Source organism: Aplidium turbinatum, chromosome 3, assembly GCF_918807975.1.
Source record: "Aplidium turbinatum chromosome 3, kaAplTurb1.1, whole genome shotgun sequence".
In the NCBI taxonomy this organism is placed as follows: domain Eukaryota; kingdom Metazoa; phylum Chordata; class Ascidiacea; order Aplousobranchia; family Polyclinidae; genus Aplidium; species Aplidium turbinatum.
The window spans coordinates 39,821,183-39,846,506 of NC_137474.1; the positions used below are offsets into that span (position 1 = coordinate 39,821,183).

At 37.7% G+C, this 25,324-nt stretch overlaps 1 protein-coding gene across 1 annotated transcript; it reads left to right on the top strand.

Annotated features, from left to right (window-relative positions):
• Positions 1-997: 997 nt before the first annotated feature.
• On the top strand, positions 998-24,894 carry LOC145766934 (GRB2-associated and regulator of MAPK protein 1-like). Its single transcript, XM_082578642.1, has 14 exons — positions 998-1,151; positions 4,786-4,874; positions 5,517-5,640; positions 6,000-6,179; positions 6,675-6,760; positions 7,312-7,513; positions 8,057-8,167; positions 10,494-10,603; positions 15,224-15,619; positions 15,891-16,072; positions 16,858-17,259; positions 18,931-19,007; positions 20,912-20,982; positions 22,756-24,894. The coding sequence occupies exons 1-14, from the start codon at positions 1,059-1,061 to the stop codon at positions 22,949-22,951; spliced, it is 2,319 nt and encodes a 772-aa protein (XP_082434768.1). The 5' UTR covers positions 998-1,058; the 3' UTR covers positions 22,952-24,894.
• The last annotated feature ends 430 nt before the right edge of the window (positions 24,895-25,324 follow it).

The following is a 25,324-nucleotide window of genomic DNA, read 5'->3' on the forward strand; positions in this document are numbered from 1 at the left end:
GGGACTGATGATCAAGCAATCAAGAAAAATTTTGTATAATGGCCTATTTCTTTGCTTGGGCTCCATTTTAGAACCCCCAAAAAAATTGGGCTACTTTTGGGCTACTTTTTGCATAAGCTTGGGCTCTTTTTTATATTAACCTCTGGCAACCCTAGAGGCAATTATCGTAAGGCATTTGGCAGCACCGCAAATGCAAATTTGTTGAAATTGCACTTGCAGCGCGTAAACAAAAAAGTGAAGGCTTTTCGATTGATTGAATCTTTAATCTCGGACTGGAAAAGCTTCTTTGAGAGCTTAATCCTGGCAGTTTTGCATAATTGTAGAGGCTTTGAATCACTGGCGCAGACTCGGTCACTGAGATTGACAGAGTGAAGTTTCCTAATGTTGAGGTGTTGTTGTCGGGGAGTTATTCCATCCATTAGATGTCACTAAATGGAGAGCAGTCCTTAACGTGTGTTGCTCAAGCGCACAGCTTGAGAGTCGAACCAGCGCCGCTTGATCTTGAAGCTTCTTCATTCACGAAGTCACGCACTAACCAACTGAGTTATCGGAGCGGCCTCTTCTAGTGAAGGAAAGATGTAGGCTACTCTGAAAGTACGGTAACATATTACATGTAGCCTACAGTATATCAAAGTTATTTTACTCCTCTGCAAAGGAAATTAGAATGTAATTTATCGAATTCATTGAGTAAAACAAAAAGATATATCCTAATTTTGTTGAGGCTATGGCAAAGTAGACCTGGGCTATTTTATGTTTTAACAATTCCGGTTTTAGATTAAATGGACTGGAAGGCAAGGACCAATCTTTGTGACCACCTTCAGACATGCTTTTAAGTGTCCTGCCAAAGACACATGCTCTTGAGCGGTGGTGAAACGGGGCCTTTCGAATGTCGTTCCAGGTCTCTCACCGCTTGGCAATGCAGCCGACTCTTCAATCATCAGACGTAAGCCTGAACACAACAAATAAAAAAAATTTTTGACTTATTTCATTAGCATAAAGCAACCTAATGTAGACAACACATACCTCATTATTTTTTTGCTAATTTCTAAATTCTTGTCATGGATTCCATTGTTGCTGCTAGTAAAGAGCTTAAATGGTCAGAGGAAGTAATGAATGTGGACAAAATAGAAGAAAAGTTTGGTTTTCCACAGGTTACTATTTTACTTGTGACATTTTACTGCAAATTGCTAGCAAACTATATTTTGAATGTGTCAGAACATAGAATAGACCATGGATTGCATTTTGTTTTTGTAGCTTGACTATTCTCACCGTATATGTTAGGCAAAGCCATAGCCTCTGAAGCTCTGATCACCTCGTCACTTGAGTATGAAGAGCTACTTTTTTTCTTTTACCGATTTTTCAAAAGCATTCAAAGGCTCACGTTGATAGCCTCATAGTTTGCTGCCTTCTGCATCAACTAGAATAGCTCATTTGTAATGTCTGCGTACGAGACTTCATGCATTATCAATTTGACCATGCTTGGAAGCACCTATTTTGAACACTTGATTTAAATTCAAAAGGGCTCATTGGATGATAGAGTTTTGCTATTGCGCTACATTTTTATTTCAGGATGTTGCAATGAGCATCAGCTAAAATGATTATTATTCCATTCTGTATTTTTTAAAGGTAGATTGTTTCTTATTCTTTTTTCAGTTGTGAAGTAAATGAAGTTTAATCGTTCAAGTTTTTCAGTTGTTTTGGAAGAGGATTGCCAAACAAAATTGTGTTCAACCTTTAAAACATACAGCTGTTTGCTTTTGTTCTCTCAGCCAAATTTTGTTTGTTGCAGTTATTTTCTGGCCTAATTTTGAGCATTGATTAATGCTATGCAATATCTGTTAATTGTGAACAAGTAGGCTTGGTGGCTACACAAACTGACAATGCTAATTTCTGAAAAAGAAATTTTAACTGTGTATTATTATAATACCATTTTAGTTTTTGTAATTGTGTCCTTTTGTTGTGTCAGTGTTCATGGTGAATACATGACCCTATGTTTCGCAAATGATGCTCTTGAGTTCATGATGTCATGCTTGAGTGACCAGGGGATATTAGACTCTGAGGTTTTGGTTGCCGTAAATGGTGACTTTGAAATCTGCCTTTTTTACAGTTTGTTGTGCAAGATACTGAAATAAATGTATGGTACCCTTTAGAATCATAATTTACGTTTTATACGGACTCATATATACATAAAACCCCCTTAAAACTTTCATTTTAAATATGTCACCCAGCATTCTATAATCATTCACTAGGATAATTGTTCCTGCACTTGAATGTCGGAGTTGGCAGTTGTGGGTGTATGATATTTAGTTGTTCTTACTAACAATGTTTAGTTACTCATACAATCATGCACTCATTAGCTAGGCTACTCATTGCACGTATGATTAGCTTAATGAATATTGTCCTTAATATTCGATAGTTTGAACACTAGTTTGAGTGAAGAATGATTACTTTTTTTGAAGACCACTAATTTCTTGGTAGTGCTTTTGAAATTAGCAACTGTTTCAGCTTTCTCAATGACTTTGCTAATGCAATATATATATAAGGTGCCGGCAGAGATGGGCGTGATCTTGATCTTGAAGATCACAAGTGATCTTGATCTTCAAGATCACTTTTTTTTTGGTGATCTTGATCTAAGATCACTTTTTTTTGTGTGATCTTGATCTTGAAGAACAATAAGATCAAGATCACTTTAAAATTGAAGTTTACTTACTAGATAGAGGCATTTTTTAGAACTCGTACTGTGCAAAGTAATTGTGGCGACTACCAACATTAAGCCACTGTTAATATGATATGTTTCCAACAAAAAATGATTTAAAGTCCACATCTAATCTGGTCAGTGCTGCCATTTCAAAATTAAAAAAGTTTTCTGTGTTGGTCATAATAAAGAAGTCAACTTCCGTGTACTTTATGATGACGTATAATAAAAAAATGATTTAACTTTGTTCACAATTTCCATGTGTGAATTTTAAAGAAATGTTTGGTTTCTTTGACCCATATTTTAGATGTTTCGAAAGTCTAGAATGGCGGTGTTAAAAAATCTGGACTCTAGCCGACTTTGGTCATCTAAAGTGGTTTATTGCAGCAAATCAACCAGACCAAGACTTGTTCAGGGTCCGAGTATGGAGCGGTTTGTCTGACCGCAAACCTCTGAACTTTTTTGATAGCAGACAACAGTATCAAGGTTGCCAGATGGGTAAATGGTGTAATAAACATTGACATAATACAGTGAAAGTTAAAAACTCCCACATGAACCGGACAAAAATGTGGTAAAAAATGGTGCAATTCAAAGTTTATTTTTATTTATTTATTATAAATAAAAAGTATAAAACTAATTGCAAACTTTGCGACTTTTTCAGTAGCCTACTATACTGTAATTAACCTCGGCCTTGGGTGTGACATTTCGATTCTACGCAAACTACGTCAACAGTTGATAGGCCTAATAGCAACAGTCACTAACTTATAACAATTCTTAGGCCAGCGATCGAGTAGTTAAAAGTTAAAGTTAGCAATACCAACTATGTACCTTTACCCAGGTTGCTTATAGTAATTATTTTTTGCAACATCATTGATCAAAAACTTTATTTTTTTTTCAAGTACACAAAAAGTGATCTTGAAAGTGATCTTGATCTTCAAGATCACGATCTTGATCTTCAAGATCACATAGTTTGGTGATCTTGATCTTCAAGATCACCTATTCTTGGTGATCTTGATCTTGATCTTCAAGATCACCAATACTGGTGATCTTGCCCATCTCTGGGTGCCGGTAATAGTAACTAACTGCTCTAGGCTGCTGCTGAGTTGGAGTCTGCCTCGCTTTCTGACCTAGTCTTGTTCTGAAACGATCCCTGGTCTATATCTAGAAAGCTAAAACCTCAATTGCTAAGGCAACAGGGATCAGTTATCAGTAGGTGTAACAGAAAATACATTTTGCACTTGCTAGTGCATCGTCAGTTCTGATAAAGGGCAGTTAAAACCTACAAGTAATGTTTTAAATAACAATACAGTGACGCAATAATGTCAAAACATGAGCATAAATATTCAAAAAGCATAAGCGACAAGCGTAATACTGAAAAAATGCTGAATGAAACCTAAACCAAGCCGGCAGTAAAGTAAATTTTTTAATTTAATTTTATAAACTGGCTTTGAATTTTTATAAATGTATTTTTCTATTGCACTAGCAAACACCCCATTTGTACCTGTAATCAGTGATGTGCGCTATACAAAAAATATTGACGCCGTCAGCGCAAACGTTCAAAAAACCATACGCCGTATGCGTCAACGTAACTAACTTGTAAAAAAAGTTGGCGGCGTTAGCGCATACACTAGCGTAAACTCATTTTGTTTGCTACTTGCTAGGTGCCAAACATTCACACGGTATAAACCACTCGAAACAAACAAGTTTTATTTTGAATTTCCACGAAGAAACACAAGCATCTGAAAGTGTTCATCTGACATTTTGCTGTTTTTTGGTTCCAATATGTCTTTGCCCATTGCAAACATTCTTTCAACTGCAGCGCTGGAAGGTATTGGCGTGTTGTAGCGAAAAAAATACATTAAAAAGTATGCGTTGACGCTATGCGCTAAAAAACCGCGAAAACTTTACGGCGTAGCCTCAAGCGCAAACTATCCAAAAAATGTGGCCGCAAGCGTTAGCGTAAACAAAAAGTCTGCGGCGTAGAATTTGCGGTGTATACGTACATCTTTGCCTGTAATAGTATAATATGTATTATAATATGTTAGATTTGTATATTTGTACAGTATGACAGCTATTTTATTTTTTCATAGATTGTGAAATCTTGTGCCAAAACATCCAGTGATTACAAACTCCCTGCCGATGAGGTTGTATTTCTGCTTTCAAAAAGAACCCCAGTTAGGTAAAAATTGATAGGAATTTTAACGTATTAGGCTAATGTTATTCGAAATTTATAGAGTATGGTACCTTTTTAATACTATAGTACTCTGTTTGTTTATAACTCAATTCACACGTTGGTAACATAGTTCTGCGGGCTGTATTTGATAAAGTATCTGACATATATTTTTAAGTGATTGAATTTTTAACAAAATGGCTAAGGCTTGATCAGTGTAAGTAAAAAATGCAGAAATTAAACTCATGTTCAACAAACCTTTTCAAAAATGTTACTGCTTTTTTTTATCAACAGTATAAATTAACTTTGATTTGTAGCATGGTTGATGATAAATTGTCAGTGATCAACATAAGTCAATGGAGAATGATATAGACCTAGATGTGAATTTAAATTTGATCTCGAGCAATGACGATTAAGAGAATGCAAGTTTTGAATTGTTTGCTGAACATAAATTTAGTTTCTGTTTTTTTAACCCTGTATTTTTTACTTCAACTGATTTATTTTGTCGACAGTACTGGTATGTAAGTCATATTTTGTTTAGTGTATTCAACGACACTACGCTAATTGATAATTATATACTTGGTAAAGCACATATTACTTATATATATAGCCTTTAACAATCCTTTATACAACTGTGAAATGTGATATTAGATTAATAGCTCAGACCATCGAAGAAGGAGAGTATGTAATGGGTAAACAACTGGAAATTTCAAGTGAATACAATGGTTTATTCAAAGTGAACAATGATTTTGAAAGAGAGCTTACTCCATTGATGGTAAATGCTGTTTTTTTTACAATTATTATATAGTTTAATAAAGTTTTGTATACGTCCTATTTTTGACAGCAAGACAGAATTTGTCAATTAGGCTATCTTCCTATTCATAGATATAACTCGCTGTTTGGTATATGTATTTGTATATTGTATGTACAACAAAACATTCTGTTTAAATAAATTTTTATGTCATAATAATTGCTACTTGACAGAACCTGTTTTAGTGCTTAATTTTCTATGTTATGTTCTAATTATAAATTGTACAGTTTTTTTGGGGGGACTGCTGCATTCTGGGTTTGAAATGCAACTGATTATATATAATATATGACACATTCTTTATTGAGAAATTGCTTCTGCTCCAGACTTTTCGTTCCATCCAAGAAGTCGCTGATGCATACCCACCTAAAGTATATCTACAAAAGCAACTGACTATCACTCCCACTGAATCTGCAGCGAAAGGTTTGATTGTTCTCGAGAAAGGAGATGAACTTACAATAATCACCAAACTGGAATCACAGCATAGTCAAGGACTAACTCCCAAGGTCTATTGAAAGTTAATTTGTTCAATCTTCTACGTGTTTTTTTTTTATCTTGATTGTATAGTTTGTTATTTGAGCTGCCAATAAACAGTAACTACGGTAAATGCATCTTTTAAACTTGCTGTCATTTTCTCTGGTGTTCCCCAGTTAGCAAAATCAGTCATTTTTCCATTGATTCAACGTCTGCAAACGTTGTATCAATGAAAAATGACTGATTTTGCTGTCTAAATACTGAATACTGCATTTCTAACCAGTAAATTCTGTTGTTTTATGTTGATCCAACACTTACCAATATTGCATTTTATAATAAAAAAGCATTCAACAACCATATACAGACCTTGAATCATAGTAAAAAAACGATAGACTATGCTAGCTGGTTGTAAGTGGTAGTGTTTAGTTTAAGGTACACTCGCCGGTGACCAGAAGTATGCTAAATTGAAACAAGAGCATGTCCTGAACCAGATCAAGTCTAATTTCAATACTTTTTATTGTTTGTAGTCAGCAAGCAAGTTATTCAATAGAGTCCTGCGATCTCAACAGAATTACTTAATGGTCAACTGCCAACGTTTGAATGAAAGCTTAAGGTTTGTGATGTGTTGGTTTTTGACAGTGAAAGTGTTGCTTACGCGGCTGTACACAATTTTTTGAAAAAACTTTCGCAACTGAAACTGAGTGACCATTTCCTTTTTCCTCATTCAACTACCAATATAGGTACGGTAGTGTCAATGTTATGCTGCAGCATCAAGATCACGTGGGCTTAGTTCTTTTGTTTTCTCAATACTTTGTTAGTAGTCCTGGTTTAATTATTAAGATGGTTCGGCCGCATAACCGAGATAGCAGAACCTTTGTATAAAGGTAGAAAGGCATCGGTTTGACACCGCTCAAGAGCACGCGGTGATGTTTTTGTCAAGACACTTAATCACGTGTTTGTGATGGACACGAAGATGGGCTTCCTTGCCCTCCCAACCACTTATGCTAAAATTCCAGCCACTGTAAATACCGAGATACGACAATGGGTTAGTATTAAGTCACAAACGTGTAGCTCGATATTTAGCAGCTCTTAATTTTTTAGACTGACTTTGAATTTTTATGAATGTATCTTTCTATTGCACTAGCGAACACCCCTTTTGTACAGGTTGCCGTATTCTGTTCAAGGATGGTTTGCCACGAGGCCCCCAACAATTATCTTTCTTACTGAAAAGAGAGGCGTAATTTCGTTGCAACAAATTATGGAGAAAGCAAACTTTCCTACCACTGTGACAGTCACCACTAATTCTTCTCGATCAGTCAAGGATGAATTCCTTTTAAGAGCTGGAATGCACCTTAAGCTTATTGGGGTATGGGTTTGTTTATTTGCTATGGATTGCATTGCTGTAACGTTGAATATATCATTGTTCAGAATTAATGCAAGACTGTGGTATAGAATAATGATGCTAATCTTGACTTGCATTTAGTCCAGAAAAGAGCGATTTCGCTCCAGTATGATGTACTACGTGCAGCTGCGCAACTGCCCGCTGCACAGACCTCCCCATGGTGTGGAGGGCATAGTTTCAATTGGTGATGACACCAGATAGTGATTAAACGAGGGTGCCTAAATACTTAGCGACAATACATACATTCTATCTAAAACATGAATTTCAATGACCCAACGACGTACCACGTCGCTTTTCACCTCTCGCATCACGTGATGTGCTCGGGCTGGGTCACTCGACAACTAAGGTTTGAAAGGGTTAAAGAAATAAACTTTAATCGATTGCTGAAAAAAAGAATTGATATGAAATTTATCACTCACCATTGCAACTACATGCTAAAGCGCATGCCCACTCGTGGAAGCTAGAAACCAAAACTGTCATTCAAACTTCTGCAATTTTGCTCTACAGCTCGAAGAGCATGATATTGTGTTGGGAGTTACCCCATCTCATCAGATCGTTGAATTTTCATCAAAAGACGTTGCTTTCAAATTACCATCTATTCTCTCAACATCATCCATGGTTGGTGCTCATGGTTAACTTTTATATATTATAGATTTAACGTATTCTATGCACATTTATTTTCTTTTATCAACTTTTTCTTTAACAAGCGCTGGCATTTTCAGCTTTCGCTTGTGGAATAGTCGAAATTTTTTGTTAAAATTATTCCACACTTATGAGAAACTACGACTGCCCTTAAAGTGCTTTGCTCACCTGAACATGACTAGGGTGAGTCATCAACCTATGGGTCGTGTTATTTCCGTGTGTTTTTTTTTCTGTAGGTATTAAGAAAGTACTTCCTTGTTTTCTAAGCCTAATGTCACCTCACGAGCAGTAAGACGCGGTTAGGTTGTTGGTGGTAGTTTTTTGGAACATACCGCTGCTACGGGTGTTCAATTTCGATTCGATTTCGATTAAGGTGATGTTCGAAATTCGTTTTTCGTATCGGACATATTCGAAATTATAGCCGCTCTATCGGCTGAACGAGGTTGAAAGTAACTCGAGTGGCGCGAAATCTGTCTTGTCACATTTTGCAAGCGAAAAAAGACTTCGACGCATGCGCATCGTCGATCACGTGACTATCACACGCTCTCGCGGGTCCAACGGCCAGTCCTGCACCAGGGATGCCAGGTTGGCATTTTTAATGCCAAATTTCACAAATTTCTCTCAAGAATGAAGATAGCTAGGTTGTGCACTAGCAGAAAGTGTAAGCTGAGCTTTGTCGCAGTTTTATCCATTTTTTTACCGAATCCATAGGCGCCTAAGCCGTGAGGGCAGGGCCGTAGCCAGACCGCAGAGCAGGGGGGTCAACTTTTTTTTAGGGGGGGGTGGGGGGCGAAAAAATTTAAATGGGCAAAATCATTATAATTGTAGCTGTTGCTCGAAAATGTTGAGATTTTGCCAGGGGGGGGGGGGGCGAAATTTTTTTCAGGGGGCGAGGCCCCCGGCTGGCTACGGGCCTGCGTGGGGACCAGGCTCCCACGCATATTTCTGTGTGGGGGCAACTTTTTATGCTGTATTAATACATAGAACAATAGATAAACTAGCGATCAGCAGCAGGAAAACACTTTTTGAATGCAAACCGCAACAGCTTCGCGATAAATAATCACTAGAACGAGTTGCGATGCTACAATCCAACAACAGACAACAAAATCTGTCATTTTTACATTGATTTAATGTCTGCAGACGTTGAATCAATGTAAAAATGACTGATTTTGCTGCCTGGGACATAGCAAAAATCTACCATTTCGTGTCGATTCAATGTTATCAGATGTTGAATACACCCAAAAACAACATAATTTGCTACGTAGACGGAGTGTGCGTTTAGCTTTATGCGCTTGAAAACATACTCAATGTCGCTTTCGAGTCGAAACCTCTGCATTGAAATGTCGCGCAATGAATCGCTCGCTGTGAAAATGAACTTGAAGTGTTTGGGATCCCAGCGACCTCGGCTCCAGCGGAGCGATCGTTTTCAAAAGCTGGCCTGACCGTCACGAAGCTGAGATCCCGACTGATGGGTGACCATGTCGCTTGTGTTCTTAAACACCAACATGGGGCTGGAGCTGTAGACGTTATTTTGTGTTCTTTTTTCGCAAATTTTTATCGCTTTTTTTCGCGTTTTCTAGCGAATTTTCATGTCGTTTCTTTCAATAAAATCACATTTTGCAGTGTGGTGAATAGTTGTGATATTCGAAATCGAAATTCGGAAATCGAAAATAAACTGAATTTCGAATTTCGAATATTCAAATAATCGAAATTGAACACCCCTAATTCCGCTGCCTTATTTATAGCCATACTAAATTTCTAAAGCCTCAGTCCATTGTCTATCTGTGGTCGTGGTCTATCTGTAGACGGACAAAAATAAGACATGGACGATTCTTTCAACAAAGCAGAAGTGAATTTATAAACATAGCTTTCACAACAATGCTATCTCATAAAAGATGCAATGTTTTATTCATACCGTTTTTGCTAACAGCCCAATTAGCAAAAGTGGTCCTTTTTTTGCATTGATTTCCCATCTGTAGATGTTGAATCAGTGTAAAAAAACGGATATTGCTTGGAGGGAAAAATTTAACTGTGGCTGTGTTATTTCGAGCACTACTATTTTAGTAAGGAATGTGAAATTTTGTGAGTTTACTTTTTCTGTTTAGAACCAATTGCATTCGATTTCAGTTAAATGACTGAGTTGGTTTAGTTTTCCCCAACGCAACATTTCAACATGGTTAGTCTCATTTCACTCGCATATAAACAATATGTGGCTTCAATATTTAACCACTTGAGGTTCTATAACATTTTTGAGTGGGTGACAGTTGAGTCAGAATAAGCTGTGTTTCTTTTTGCACTGCAGGAAAGCGATGACGAAAGAACTCAACTCAATCAATACCAAACCTATCTTTTAAGCTCGTACATGAACTCAAAAGTGCAAAATAGCCCATCAAACATAGACGAATATTGCTCGTAAGTACGACGTGCAACATACGCGCAAGCAGCAACTAAACGGTCACCTTGTGTAAATAACATTTTCCTGCTTTGCCAAGAGCGTATTATTTCTGTCTGCAGTCAATGTTTTCTTTGTCAATTGTGACGAAACTGTTGGTTTTTCTGTGTTGAGGCGTAGATCCACAGAAGTGTGGTGTTATTTTTTTTTTACAGTTGCGCATATGTGTTTGCTCCATAACCTTCTAAGAGCTGGCATCGTTTAGTTGGTGGTAGTTTTTGTTTTGCTTGTTTGGGTGGTGTTTAGCATGGTGGTGGTTTTACGAAAAAAATGGCAACTTGTTGCACTCTCCAACGGAGTAGGCTAATGCTGTACTACGGAAGAAAGAAAACCAGATCTGGTTTCGAAGTAGGCTACTTGTCAGTTGTCACTATGTTACGACCAATCTGCTTTGAGAGCAAAAGCACCAAATGGCAAATTTTAAAACTTTTAAAATCTTGATACCTAACGACCTAGGTTTTTTTTTTCGGTCATTTATCGGTCATTGACCGATTTTTTAGCAAAATGTCCGAAAAAAATATAGTCAATTCGGTCAAAATGTCCGAAAAAATACGTACGCGCTCAAATCGATTTCAGTGATTGCAAAGAAGCTTCTTGCGCCACTGTACGATTTCTTGTCAATCGGAAATACAAGACGTAGACTTAGTGTTTAAACGTTGATCCAATGTCTTATTATATGTGATAACGCAAATACAGAAGTCAGTCTTCGAAATTTGCGTGGGCAATCGGCACTTGCCGAGGTGATTGCCGACGCAGATGCGTGAATGGCGCATTAGCGTTGGCAATAAAAATGCTGAGGCCACAGGAGCGCTTGTAAGGACCAAAAGATTACAAAAAAAAATAATTTTCTTGGACTACACCAGACTCTTACTATTGCTGGATGTTTTATTTGGGTTACTTCCTACTTCGCCGGCGCTTAGACACGTGCCCAGCTGAGAGAATTGAATCTTTCATAAAAATATCATCCTATTTGCATTGATTCAACGATGGTAGACGTCAAATTAGTCTAAGCATCTACTCCTTATCGCGCCTCGCGACTTTGTGTTGCTCACAGTATCTCAATTGTGCCGAAATTATGTTAGTGTAAACGTAAACCGAGGCAATCTTTTCGCAGGGAAATTTGTTACTGGTACCTGGTTGAGCAATTAACGTTATTTTATGATAATTCAACGCCACTAGATGTCGAATTAATGTAAAACAAACGTAAATTTCTTATTGGGTACTGTTGTTACGCAATATAACCCGCCGGGAAAATTAAATCGATTTGTGTTGCCTCGAACATTGAATCAACCCAAAATTAACTTACTTTCCCCCCCGTCAGTTATATAACGTTTATTACTTAACAGCGTGCGTATCGCGTTGCTCGCTTTATCGCTAGTTTTTGGTATTATTACATCACAATAAATCAAACAGTGCGGTCGTGATAGACTACTCTAGTATATATTTTGCTTTTCGCTTTACATGTTTTAGTACAATTTTTTCGTAATAAACGTTCACATGCAATTGCCGAGGCAATTTCAACTTTTGCCGTTTGACCTTGACAATGTTTTTGCAAAAATAAAAATATGTTAATTTCGAAGACTGAAAGTAACGTTTGTCTGATCTAACTTTTCTCAGATAAAACACGACAACGTTTCTCAGCGAAACTTAATGTTGTAGCTAGTCAGGAAGTGCAAATTTTCGTTTGTATCAGCTACTTCAAAGGAAATATTTTCATCGGAAAAAATGACCGAAATAAATAAAAAATGACCGAATTTTTTCAAGTCATTTCGGACAAATGACCGAGAAGTCTCAGCGAAAAAAAAAACCCAGCTAACGACTATCCAACCCTCTTTACAACTTAGCAATTACACTCAGCCCTTTGCCAAACCGACATGTCTTGCGTCTATTCTTGGGTTAGATGGCAGTGAGTAAGTCTGAAAAATCACCAGGGTTTGTGTTGCATTTTTGGAGCTTATTTGGTTTCTGTTTACACTGTGACTACTTTCTCCATAACGAAAAGAATTTATTTTCGGTTTCATATTATGTATACTGCTTCCCTGTTTGTTAATGACGTGATATATATTGATTGTTGGTTATCTAAAGTAGCATATGTTCCTCATCTTACAGCTGTTTGCTGTAACATTATAGAAGAGTGGTTTGGTCATGGACGATCGCAGTAGGATGTTTTAAGTCGTGGTTGATATTCCCAAGAATCTAGTGTGGTTTGTGGGCAAATTAACACCTTTGTTTAGTGTTTAATTTTCTAGCGTGTAGGTTAACTGTGGAGCAATAAGCTAAAACGAAAGTTAGTTATTACCAAAATGCTTAGTCATAAAAGAGTGTGTACCTTTGTTCTGCACTCTACGTATAAAACTCAGATTTGACATTTTTTCAGCATTTAGACGTTGAATCAATGCAAAAAGGACAAATTTTGCTAGGTGTTGGAGGTGGCAGTCTGGAGGTTGGTCCAAATTTTTGTTTTTCTTTTAAACCGTAGTGTTAAACACAATAAGGTAGAAATCTTGCAGAGTAATTTTTTGTCTACTCGAAACCATATCTTAAATTGTTGCTCGATATCAAGCAGTAGCATTACACCAGGACAGAAAACGTTGCGTGTTAAGACTTGCAACACTTGCCAGACTTACGTGCTACACCCAAGGTAGTTAATGTGTAAGTTGTAATGAGTTAATGTGTAGACAATGCGCAGGCACTTAACAAGTGTTTAGGAAGGTTTCCCCTAGCACTTGTACACCAATGTCCAATGTTAGTCTACAAAAAGTTTTGGTAGATGGAACTTTGAAGTCGTCTTGACGTTCTTAACTGGTTAAAGGCGACTATGTTCGCCTCGGTAACTCAGTTGATTAAGCGCTGGACTTAGAGCACAAAAACTGCAAGATCAAACGATGTTGGTTCGGCTGTCGGGGTGTGCGCGAGGATCCGAGAATCAAGATTGCCAAACCAATGTCCCTTTGATTTTTAAAATGAAAAATATTTTCGTATTTTTGCTTTGTGAGAAATCTTGTTTGGGAGTATTTCCAATCAACAAATCAATGTTTTTTGCTTTTATTCAACGTCCGATGTTGGATAAAAGTTGAAACAAGGTAAAAAATAAAGAGCCTGGTGTGTTCGTTGGGTTGTAATTTTTTTGTAAGGGATTTTTGTCTCACAGTACCTAAAGATCAATTGTTTACTTTTGTAAATATTTTTGAACATAACAAAACTCAGCAGAGTTAGAATCATGCAAAAAAGCCTGAAACGTTGTAAGATTTCGAGTTGTGAACGAATTTGCTTGCTAAGTTCAACAATTACAGACTTGAATAATTTTTAAAACTTCAAGAATTTAGACGAGATAACAGCGTGATCATCTTTTCTTGTGTGCTTCGTCTTTAACAAAGCAACAACCAGTCAAAAAAACACACATTTCTTTGTGATGCAGTTATTTCGCTGCAGTTATTTCGGTAAAAGAAACTTGATACAGTACCACTAAAATGGATTGACTATTTCTACATATTAGTGAACCAGAAGTATCGTTTTATGCCAAGAAAAGTTTTTTTTTTGTGTAGTGCTGCTCCAAGAAAATCCTATTTACTCGCGTTTTTTGATCCACATTTTCTCAGCTTGCAAAATTTGCCTTGTTTACGTAGCTTTAACGTAGCTAAACGTTGAAACAATGTAAAAACGACAATTTTGCCGCCTAGATAAAAATCGATAAAACAAAGAACACCAGCATTTTGAGAAACAATGGCAGGATGTTGCTGTGTGTTTAAAATCTTCCTTTTTTTCACCGTTTATGTCCTGTGCCATCTATGCGATGAAAAAAAACGTGATTGATTTCGTCTGTTACGAATTGAAAGATTGTGGTAGCGTTGAGCGTATGAACTGACTGCTGAATGACTTTCACTCGAACGGTAACAACAAGCTCAGATTATTGCGTTAATCAGATGATTTGACATTCTTTGAGACAACTTCTGATGTTTGGCTTGAAATGGTGTCGTTTTTAATCGGTTGTCTTGGAATGGCAAATGTCATTATCGACTTTTATGGTCGTGTTCCATTTATGACGTGTGTGTTTGACTTGATGATTAATGTTTTGAAAATGCCCGAAAAGCTCACGCGATGTATTAGTTCATTTTTGGACTTCTTAGCCAAGTTTTGTCCAAGTATTCATTATATCCTAAAAAACGCAAGTTGCCATGTTAGTGAAATGTATTTTGTGACTTTGGTGTTTATGTTACTTGTTAAAGGTTTATGTTACCATTGTTATGCTTCCGTTTGCCGATCACAGCTTAATGTTAAATATGTTGCACCACTCAAGCTTTGCTGTGCCGTTTTTGTGTTTTCCAAATTAATCTTTCTCACTTTATATAGTTTTACCTTTCAGTCGTTTATCAGCTTTTTTAATCTATCTTTGTTTTCATTAAAAGACATATGTATTTACTGGCTGCGAATTGAAAAAAGCTCTTTTAGAACTTAACCTTGGCAGTTGCACAATGCACATACGTGCAGAGGCTTTGAACCACGGCCACAAGCCCGGTCATCGAGGTTTTTTGGTGTTTGGCTTGTAATAAAAACTCCACTTAACACGTTCACTTTATCAGATCTGTAAGATTTCACATTCCCCGCAAATTGCGAGCAACCAAGCCAGTGCCACTGAATTGCAACGCTTCCTTACGGACTCTCGTCCTCAACCCGAGCAACCAACGAAAGAGGATGAACGTAGGAGACTCAACTCGAGGACTATCAGCTGCTCAACGTCTCCACAATCCTCAACTGGATGAGAGAATCTCGGACGCTTTCCATAACAATAGAAGAGAAAATCCATCCAGACACATGAACTCAACATCCAATCCCCCCCTTCCTCCAAGGAACACCAAACTTCCAAAATCTGCTCCTTACTCCAAGAGAGAGGTTCCTTCACCACCAAAGTCGTCTTCGATTCAATCCTCCCAAGCGAATAGTGCCGCAACTCCAACGGTTGGATCGACTTGGTTCAGGTATGCACCGCCATGAGTACTTTTCACTTTAGGGAAACTGTAAATATTTTCATTGAAAAGGCTTTCGTTTCGCATCAAGCGTTGTCAACTTTACCACAAACAGCTTTTAATCAGGCTAAAAAACTATTGGCTTTGAAAACATCTCTTCTATTTGTTATTTATGTTACATTGATTTATGGACCATTATTGTTGACAAGATTTCAAAATTATTACTCCGTTCTATTAATAGTCATATGAAATAAAGTGATTTTTAATCCTATCATTTTATCAGCGAACCTACCATGGATAGCACTCGTGGCAACAAAACCACCCAACAGATTGCCTCCGCAGACGAGGAAGAAAGTATCTGGGAAACTTTTGTTCCTAAATCGAAACCACCGAATCAAAGCAATGGCGCAATTGAAACTTCAAAAGGAATTGTGCCATCTGCAGCCCCCCACTATTCCCAACAAAGTAGGTTTTAAAAGACAGGTAGCAATGAAATTTCAGTGAAACGGCATTGACCATGCGTCACTTGTCATAACATGCAATGAAACCATATTAAGGGATTTTGGTGTTGCAATTGGCTTTGTTAAGGCCTTCCACGTTCAACTGCAACAATGTTACCACGACCCTTACGAAAGGTGGAGCTGCCTGTACTGAGAAGTGCACTTGCTTAGGATCAGTAGAATGAGTTCCCCTCGTTGGACACCCGGCCTGAGGGTGTATTCTTTGATCTCCCCGAGTGTCCTGTGAGTTACGGTCTCTGGTTGTCATTCGCTTCTTAAATTTGAATTACCAGGACTCACCACCAGGAGGTTGGCAACATGAGTCCCAATCTCACTGTTTTCACATGAATGCATATCGTATAAATAATAATAGTCAAACACATTTCGCAAAAAAAAAACTTTTTGTCTAATTTTACGTGATAAAACCCATTTTTGCCCATAAAACCCGTTTTTTTTACCAAAAACCCCGTTTTTGTGCATAAAAGCTCGGTCGGGCTAGGTTTTATTAAAAAGAACCGGGTTTTTTACAACCCTGATCTCCACATGAAGAAACAATAAATTAAATGTGTAGCTACATGTTATTGAGAGGTTGCCGATCTTTTTGTTTTCACTTGTCGAACTTATATAAATCAGTTTGTATCCTTTACGGATCCTACTTTTGCTTGAGAGGCCAATCGGACAGATGTTTGTAGGGACAACCCCCTCTTTTTCTTATAATGAGATGTAAAAGTGTATTTTTTACTTTTGCAGATGGTGTTTCTATTAGTAACCACCAAGATGCTGTCTCTGGAAGACAACCACCTAATCTTGTGCCCAAAGACTACATTGTTCAACGGGATGTCTCTTTAGCTCTTCCTGCTCTTCAGGAGGAGGACCGGATGCTGAATGATGATTTATCAATACCGTCTCACAATCAGGTAGCGAAGGACTATAAGCGCTCTTGGATGGCAGAAGATATCTATTCAAATGCAGAAGATGTGGAGGACCCAACATCTACAGGTCCCGCTTTAGCACAGCAAGTTATGCTTGAAGTTAACTCGACAGCGGATGCTGACAGGACTACAAAATTAACTGATGGCCACAGTACAAAAGATGAAGAAGTAGCGGATGTTTCTTCAAATCTCGACCAAAAAAGCTCACAAACCGAAACAGGTAAGTTGATGCTTTCAGTATTGTAATCTTCTTTTTTTTGCATTCAGATTCCAACCTCATGCCTGGTGATTGAACATATAATTTTAAGTGGTTCGGAAAATATGTGAGCCAAACATCGTGTCTAAACATTTAAGTGAGTTTAATGCAAGAGTCTTGTGTGTTTTATAGACAATAAGACCAAAAATGGCTGGTCTCCACTTAGGGATGGGCAATTCAGAATAACGAATCCAGAAGGATACGGATCCTAAACTATCCGAATCCAAAATGGCAATAAAACCGGGTAATAAGATTCGGTTTAAAGCTATGCATAAGTGATGTGGAAGCTGTCAACTTGAGACAGTGAACTGAAAAAAAGTGTGGTTTACTCAGTTTTTTCTTTCCACTGACGTCATCCGCACTTACAAAACATTTTGCACGCGTTGTGCGTGCACAACGCATGCCTTCTACGTCACTCGCTCGCATGAGCAATGAAAGAAACTAAGCGCGCAAGTTTCTTCACGCTTTGTACACAAACTACACATGCACAATGCTTTTATTCAATCCACGTGCGTATGCGACTCCGCGATTGTTTGACTGGTGGCGCAACATTGAGCAGATGCCCCTGCTAAAGGAGTTGGCTCTGAAATATCTCAGCATACCTGCTGCTTTTCCAGTGCGGTCTTGATGGCAACTAAGCTGCGATCCTGTTCAGCGTTGCCAGATGGGGAAGTAGAACACCAAATTAAAAAATTCTGGTGAAATTTAGAGGTCTTTGGTGCCAAGCTTTTTGACCTTGCAACCAGACAACTTTTTGGTAAAATTTTCCCCATTCAATTTTTTTCAAGAAAGTCTTTACAATTTTTTATACTTTTTAGCAAATAATCCCAGTTCGGTGCTCGTATAAAAAACGTTTTGCAAAAGGTTTGCGCATGCGTGATGGCAGTGTCTTATGTCTTAAAAACTATTTTTATTTTCTAGGCGAAATTGCTTTATTTAGGTGTTTTAAATATCTGGTGAAATCAGGCCCGTAGCCAGACCGCAGAGCAAGGGGGGGGCCACGTTTTTTTAGGGGGGGCCGAAAAAATTTAAATGGGCAAAGTCATTATAATTGTAGCTGTTGCTCGAAAATGTTGGGATTTTTCCAGGGGGGGAGAAAATTTTTTCAGGGGGGCTAGGCCCCCCTGGCCCCCGGTTGGCTACGGGCCTGGGTGAAATTTTAGTTACTGTACTTTTTGTTGCCAAGGAACTTCCAGCATCTGGCAACACTGCTCCCGTTTGACTGGCAGTCATTTAGAATGCCTTTATGTTCTGCACTGCAACAAACATTTACTATGGTTGTGTTGCTTTTGTGTCTAAAGTTGCAAATAAACATTGCATGAAATTTTTTTGCTTTTTGCGTTGCTGAAGCCTGGAAGTTATTAGGATTCTGGATTCGATTCTGGATTCGATTTAGTATTCCGGAATAATTCTGGAATAGTGAATTATTCTGAATTGCCCATCCCTCACTCCACTTTACGGTAGCCTCTCAATCTAGCCCAGGGAAACCTTGCCAAACCCTCAAAGGAAGACGAACAAATTACTTTATCAAACTAGCAAAAGTAGCCATTTTTACATTGCCTTAACGTATTCTGACTATTGTAAAAATGCTAATATTGGTAAGTTTCAAACAATCAAGCATGCACATTTGATCAGGTACAAAACCACACGTCAATGGGGATGGATTGGAAGCTACACAGCAACTCCAGGTCTCGACCAAGTCGTATGCTTCTGTAAGTACTACAGAGGCTGTCTTAAAAACTTAGCACTAGATACTGTTTTCAAATAGATTTCAACTTGTAGAGCAAAGTTTTAGGGGTGAGTTAGATCAGTGGCGTATCCTGGTTGATTTTCGCGAGCATGCAATGGAAAGAGGGTCATGGCCAGTCTAGGGGATTTGGGGCCCTTGCCCCCCCAGAAAATTTTTACAAATTTGCATTAGGTTTTATAGCTTTTCTTGCAATCTGAGCCTTACTTATCTGATGATTGTTTGAGCTGTTTTGCAAAAATTGATGTTTAGAACGCACCATGAATCCAATGTCTTAATGTTATATCTTTATCCTGCATTGCAGGAAAGCGGACTTGAAGCGCTATGCAACGGTGTATGGCCTTCAGCATACACCCGACCCGCTTTCTTGATGATCTTTTAAACTACTGTGCTTAGGTTTCAAAGTACAATGGTACAGCTTGCAGTAGGTTTCCAGTAGGTGCTTTTTTCAACCATGGAAACTGTTTTTCCCACTCAGTATTATGTTTTTGCTGACTATCGTAAGCTGGCTTCCACTTCTTTGAAGATGCCATGTTAAACATTCAAAACCAGTTAGGCTAAAGCTTCTCCAATGCAATATAACGAATACCAGTTTAAAGTTTAAACCTGACCAGCTGAAATAGGATTAGATTACTGTCCACCCAACTGAAAGATCCCTGGTGCTCTGTGACATCGCCAATGCCGAAATCTGACTGAAAACTTTGATACAGTATGAGTATAGAGTTAAAGTAGGCCTAACCTATCTACAGTAGAAAGCCGCAAACCAAAAAAAAAGGCCAAACAAGTGCCAATCAGGAAACTAAAAAAGGCCAAGCGGCCAAACAAAAATTGTCCGCCCAAACACTTTTAAAAAGGCCAAATTTCTGACATTTGGCCGTAAAAAGTCCAATCTGGCAACCATGTCCCCAGATAGTGATTTTTGTTTTGCATGCAATTTCAAATCTGCATGCCTTGGTCGCATTTGCGCCACAGTGTTGGTAAAACAGCGGCAAATAGGCAAATTATATTATCAACGCATACTGAGCTCTCTTCAGCATGCAGGGCTGCCAGGGTCAGCAAATTTGCCAAATTTTGAAAACGAACAATTGTTTCGAATATTGAAATTAAGAGAGCGAGGAGGTTTTGCTATTAATATTTTCAATTTCTACGCCTAAATTCGTTGTTCCTGAAAGATTTCTGATTTCATCAGAATTCTGCATGCCTTACATGCATGGAGAATACGCCACTGACTTAGATAGAGATTGAAATAACTTTCTGTTTTAATAAAGGCAGATTAGGGAATAACATGAAGTAATGTACGTAATTTCACCTAAATTTAGCAAGTTTGTCTGCCGCATTAATTGTGAAACAATGCATTATTACTTAATAGAAACATCGCAGACAGCAAAATCCGTCATTTGTACATTGATTCATCGTCTGTAGACGTTAAGTCAATGTAAAATGACGAATTTGCTGTCCTGAATCCCGGCTTGCAAAGTTAGCTTTTTTACTTTTTTTCAACGTTTGGCAACGTTGAAACAGCATAAGAAATGGCAAATTTTGCCAGCTGGAGTCAACTCTCATGTGACCAATAACAGTATTCATTGAAGTTCATTGTGCTATCGCTGAAATTCTCACACAAAGACCAAAGGTCGAGTGACGGTAGAGCTAAAATCAACTGCCTGTGACAACACAAGGCCAAACAAGATGTCTGCCACAATGGAAACCAGGAAGAAGAGTTAAAAATAAGCTGATGTTTTTATAAAAATAAAGACTTTATCTTGGTTGTTGTCATATTGTGTCGGCTAATAATAAGTTGTTTTTTACACCGCCGGCCGTTAAAGCGATGTAAAAAGACGACTTCTTCATTAAAATCAATTCTTGTTTCAGCCCCCTAAGCTCTGGACCCCCCCTGATGACGTATGTTCGTTCACCGTGGACGAAACAAAAGCTTCTCTGAGGTAACTTCCACACATTCAATTGCCAATGACGTTGTGTATCTTTGCACAGACCTATTATTATAAACCTTCAGTTTCGTGTTATTATTGTGACCACCAACGTTACTTTGATATAGTGGTGCTTTGTTGTTTTTTTGTTACATAATTCTTTATTTTTTATTGCGTTTTTCGGTGTGTGTTTTGATGTTTTCCTCCCCATCAATTTTGATCAAGGATGTTTTTAATAATTGTGTTTTTTCTCATCTTTATAATAATAATGCTTGTTTTCATATAGCGCTGTACCCATCGCGGAGTGCACTACTTCTCGGCTCTTTACAAAGTAAACAGTGTGAATGCAGCCTTATAGAGGCGCAGCCGAGTACATGATTTTCATAAATCTATAGGAGTTAATTGTGGAAGGAAGTGGCGTCGTACTAGAAAGACAATAAGCTTGCATTCGCCTGTCGCAATGGGCTACGTCAGCAAAATATAGAACTATACTTTGTGAACACTGCTGCACATCTTTTGTGAAATCATAATACTAGTTTAGTGACGTCGTCGTACGAAACCTTGAGCTGGTGTCACTTGTCAGACCTTGCGACCAATGTGCTGCACGCACTTCTGGCAGGGTTGTATTGGGTAGCTATCCTGGTGAGATAAGTTTTTCATAAAAAAACGGTTTCGTTTAAAAAAAAAAAGGCTACAATAGATCTACAAAACTGGTGTTGCCAGATGAAGAATTCTGCTCCAATTTGAGAAAACGTCAAAACTGTTCAAGAAAAAACTTATGCCAAGACACACCTGTGACCAAACAAAGTTTTTTCTCAAAACTTTTAAAAGTTTTAGTTTCAACAACTAATTAAATACTCCAAATTTTGGTTGTTCATCGGGATTGTTATCTTTTTTAGCATTAGTTTTGTTGCATACATTATTGCATTATTGCTTACATTATTGCTACAAAAGAAAAAAAACAATCAAATTTTTGTTACATTTAGCAGGCTTAACAACCAGTCACTCACTGCCTGGGAACATGATTATTCACATGAATCTACTGTATATTGCATAAATAATAAAATCAACGTATAACCTACAACTACAACTTAAACTAATGAACAAATTCCGCAAAAAATATTTCTTTCAGCTATTTTTACGTGATAAAAATCATTTTTGCCCATAAAACCCAGGTTTTTTGCCAAAAAGCCCGTTTTTGCCCAAAAAAACGGGCGGACTGGGTTTTATTTAAAAAAAAAACAGGTTTTTTAGAACCCTGACTACCGGTTACTGCATCTTCACACATTCTTAAAAAGATGTGAAGATAATTCTTGATTAACAGCTGAAGCCCCTTATTTTTAAAGAAGACATTTTTGGTGGCGGTATGCGCTCTTTGGCAACTTGTATACACCAACAACCTTATTGTGCCATAACGCAGAGTCTGTATAGTATAAGGCAGGGTTACTCAACTAATGTTAACTCAACTCAACTACTCTAACTCAACTATTGTTAACAAAGGTCCAATTTGACAAGTTGAATATTTTTAGCGATCCGGTGAATAAGTAATTTAACACGCAACCACGAAAGTTAAACTATCCGCACCAAACCACATTTTTTAGGTAAAACGTAACTCGGCTTGGTAACTCGGCTTTTTTAACTCTTTTTTAACTTAACTCGGCTTTGGTAACTCTTGGTAACTCGGTTTTTTTTTCACAACCAACTTAAGCCGGGGGTCGAACCAGGGTCGCATGATGTTCATGCGTTAATTTATTGATACAATTTGAAGAACATTCCTTAACTTTTCAGATACATCGGTTTAAGTGAAGATGTTGTGACAATGTTTGGGAACGAACGGATAGACGGATCAATGCTTTCGGAACTAACGGATGCGATGCTGGAGGAGGATTTCCATCTCAGCAAACTTTATCGTTTAAAAATAAAGCGCTTCATCCAAGGCTGGCGACCAAAGCTACCACTGTCGAAAGGCACTTCGTTGGCTTAATTTGAAGATATTTAACTGCAAAACATTTCCAGTGTATTGTGTTGCTGAAAAAGCATTGCGTGGTTGAACGTTGTAACAGAACTAATTTAAAAGTGCTTTCTATGATATTGCCTTGTATATTTTTCTACCCAGCTATCATGTCCTTCGATTTTGCATTGATTCAAAGTCAGCAGATGTTCAAAAAGAACTGACTTTGTTCGCTGGAGCAGTGTCGGATCCTGGGATAGAGGCAATCGCCCCTCCCAAAACACAGAAAAGTAACTTTCTTCATGGTGTATTTGGAAAGTCGGATTAACGTACTTGTTGGATCCGCTTTCGTGGAATTCGTGTAAAATTTTTAAAAGTGTTTTATTGACCATTGCTTTCCAGTCGTATACTGTTTAAAAAGTGCATTGAAGAAGAATTTGTTGGATTCTTAAGAGTATTTTTTCCGAATTTTTGCGTGTTATTTATACAAAGTTAAGCAAAACCATTCACCAATCATGCAACCGCATAAGTTCATTTAATGTTATTGTCATGAAAGCATCCAGAGATGATTAATCTATGCCATGTTTATTTTGTGAAAGATGTCAGTTGCTACACTCATGACAAAGCAATTTTGATACAGTACCAGTGGAATATAGCTGCTTTAGTTAGTTACATCTCATCAGTGGTCTGATTTTTGTTTGTGGAAACACTATTTTGTGGATTTAAATGATCCATAGAACTTTCATTACCGTATTTTTCTTTTTCCATTTTGCTTCAAAGAAGGCAAATCTCGAATCCTAGAAGTCAAATCCAACTCTTCATCGCGAAACATCGGGATCAACCTGTTGTCTGTAGCGGCTCCTCCGCTTCTCTCTATCGTTGACATCTTCAATTTTTAAGATTCCTTTTTCAGATCATCCTTCTCTGTGTCTTCCCATGTTTTCTTTGGTTCTCCTTTTCTCACTTTTCTCATCCTTATATATTTTGTAATTCATGAAAAGTTGTTTAGAAGATATTTCGGAGACTTTCGGATGTTTTCGGATACTCCAAAATGTCTTCTATTTTAGAGAAAGTCTTCTGCTGTGCAGTGTTTCTCCCTTCCCGAGCATTTCTTCGTTTTTTCCTTCTTCACTGTGTTTTCTCCCCCTTAAAAATCTTTCTCTTCGTATAACAAAATTTCCTTTGCCGCAGAATAATGTATTCAACATTCTGGTCAGAGTGGAACCACTTCTATAACTTTCTGCACTTAATGATTCGTAAATTTTTTCAATTTCGTTACAACGTTTTTGCAATGTGATGCTCAGTTTCGTTAAATCTACGCAAAAAGATCTAAACGCACTTTAGTCATGTTGTACATATGTCAATGTTTCCGTAATTTATTTTTATTTTTCTTAATTTTTTTCATCGTTTGTTCTTCCGGGTTGCAGTGTCGTACACGTACTAGTATGTTCTTGTTTTATTATCTATTTAATTAGCTTGTGAATTTTGTCTTTTGAAGACTCTAATTCGCTTTCTGTTCTTTGTTATGAAACTGTTCAAGTTACGATTTATGGATAATTCAATGCTCTTTCATATCTGGAGGTTTTGTCCGGTGTTGCGTGCAGCTTTCCTGGAACGCCACATGAGGGTGGTAAAAAGTGAGATTAGTAGCATGGTCTTCATCATATCGGTGCTGATTCCAAAGTTCTATGCTGTCAGAAACCCCTGTGTACGAATCAGCCTACGAGCCTCCACTACTGGTTTATTTTAGAAACACGAAATTTTTTTTTCGAAAGTTTCTGAGCTGCATTATATCCTCGGTAGTTTCGCTGTTTAATTTGAATTCGCGAGTGGCGGAGCACATTTCGTTTAAATCTTTGTCGTTTTTTGTCATTTTATTTGATGAAATATGATTCTAATTTGTTTTGAACAGATCGTTCTGATGTCTTTTAGTTGTTATTTTGCAATGTGTGCAATAGAAGTGAAACGTCATTGGATTCCTATTTCATGAACGAGGTTGTGAAAGTTGTTTCTATACAATTTATTGAACGTTTGGTGAGGAAAATCAGGGTCCTGACGTAATGGAAAGTGAAGCTTTGCTGAACAGCATTTCGGTGATGATGAAACTGATAAAAGATCATAGTTTTGGAACAAATCACTTAACCTATTCATGTTGATTATCAGACATAACACAAAATTTGAAGAACTTGATGTTTTAAGAGCAAGACAGAATATGCTATTCTCGTTGGGCTACCATAGCCAATGGTGAATGCCTCGCAATTTTAAATCTTACTTGTTGCACCTTCGTTGCAGTTAAAAAGTTGTTTACGAAGAATTAGCGGTCCGTGGCCCAAAAAAATTCACAAATAGTGGTCCGTGGCCCAAAAAAGTTTGGGAAACCCTGACTTAAACTATTCATGCTTATTA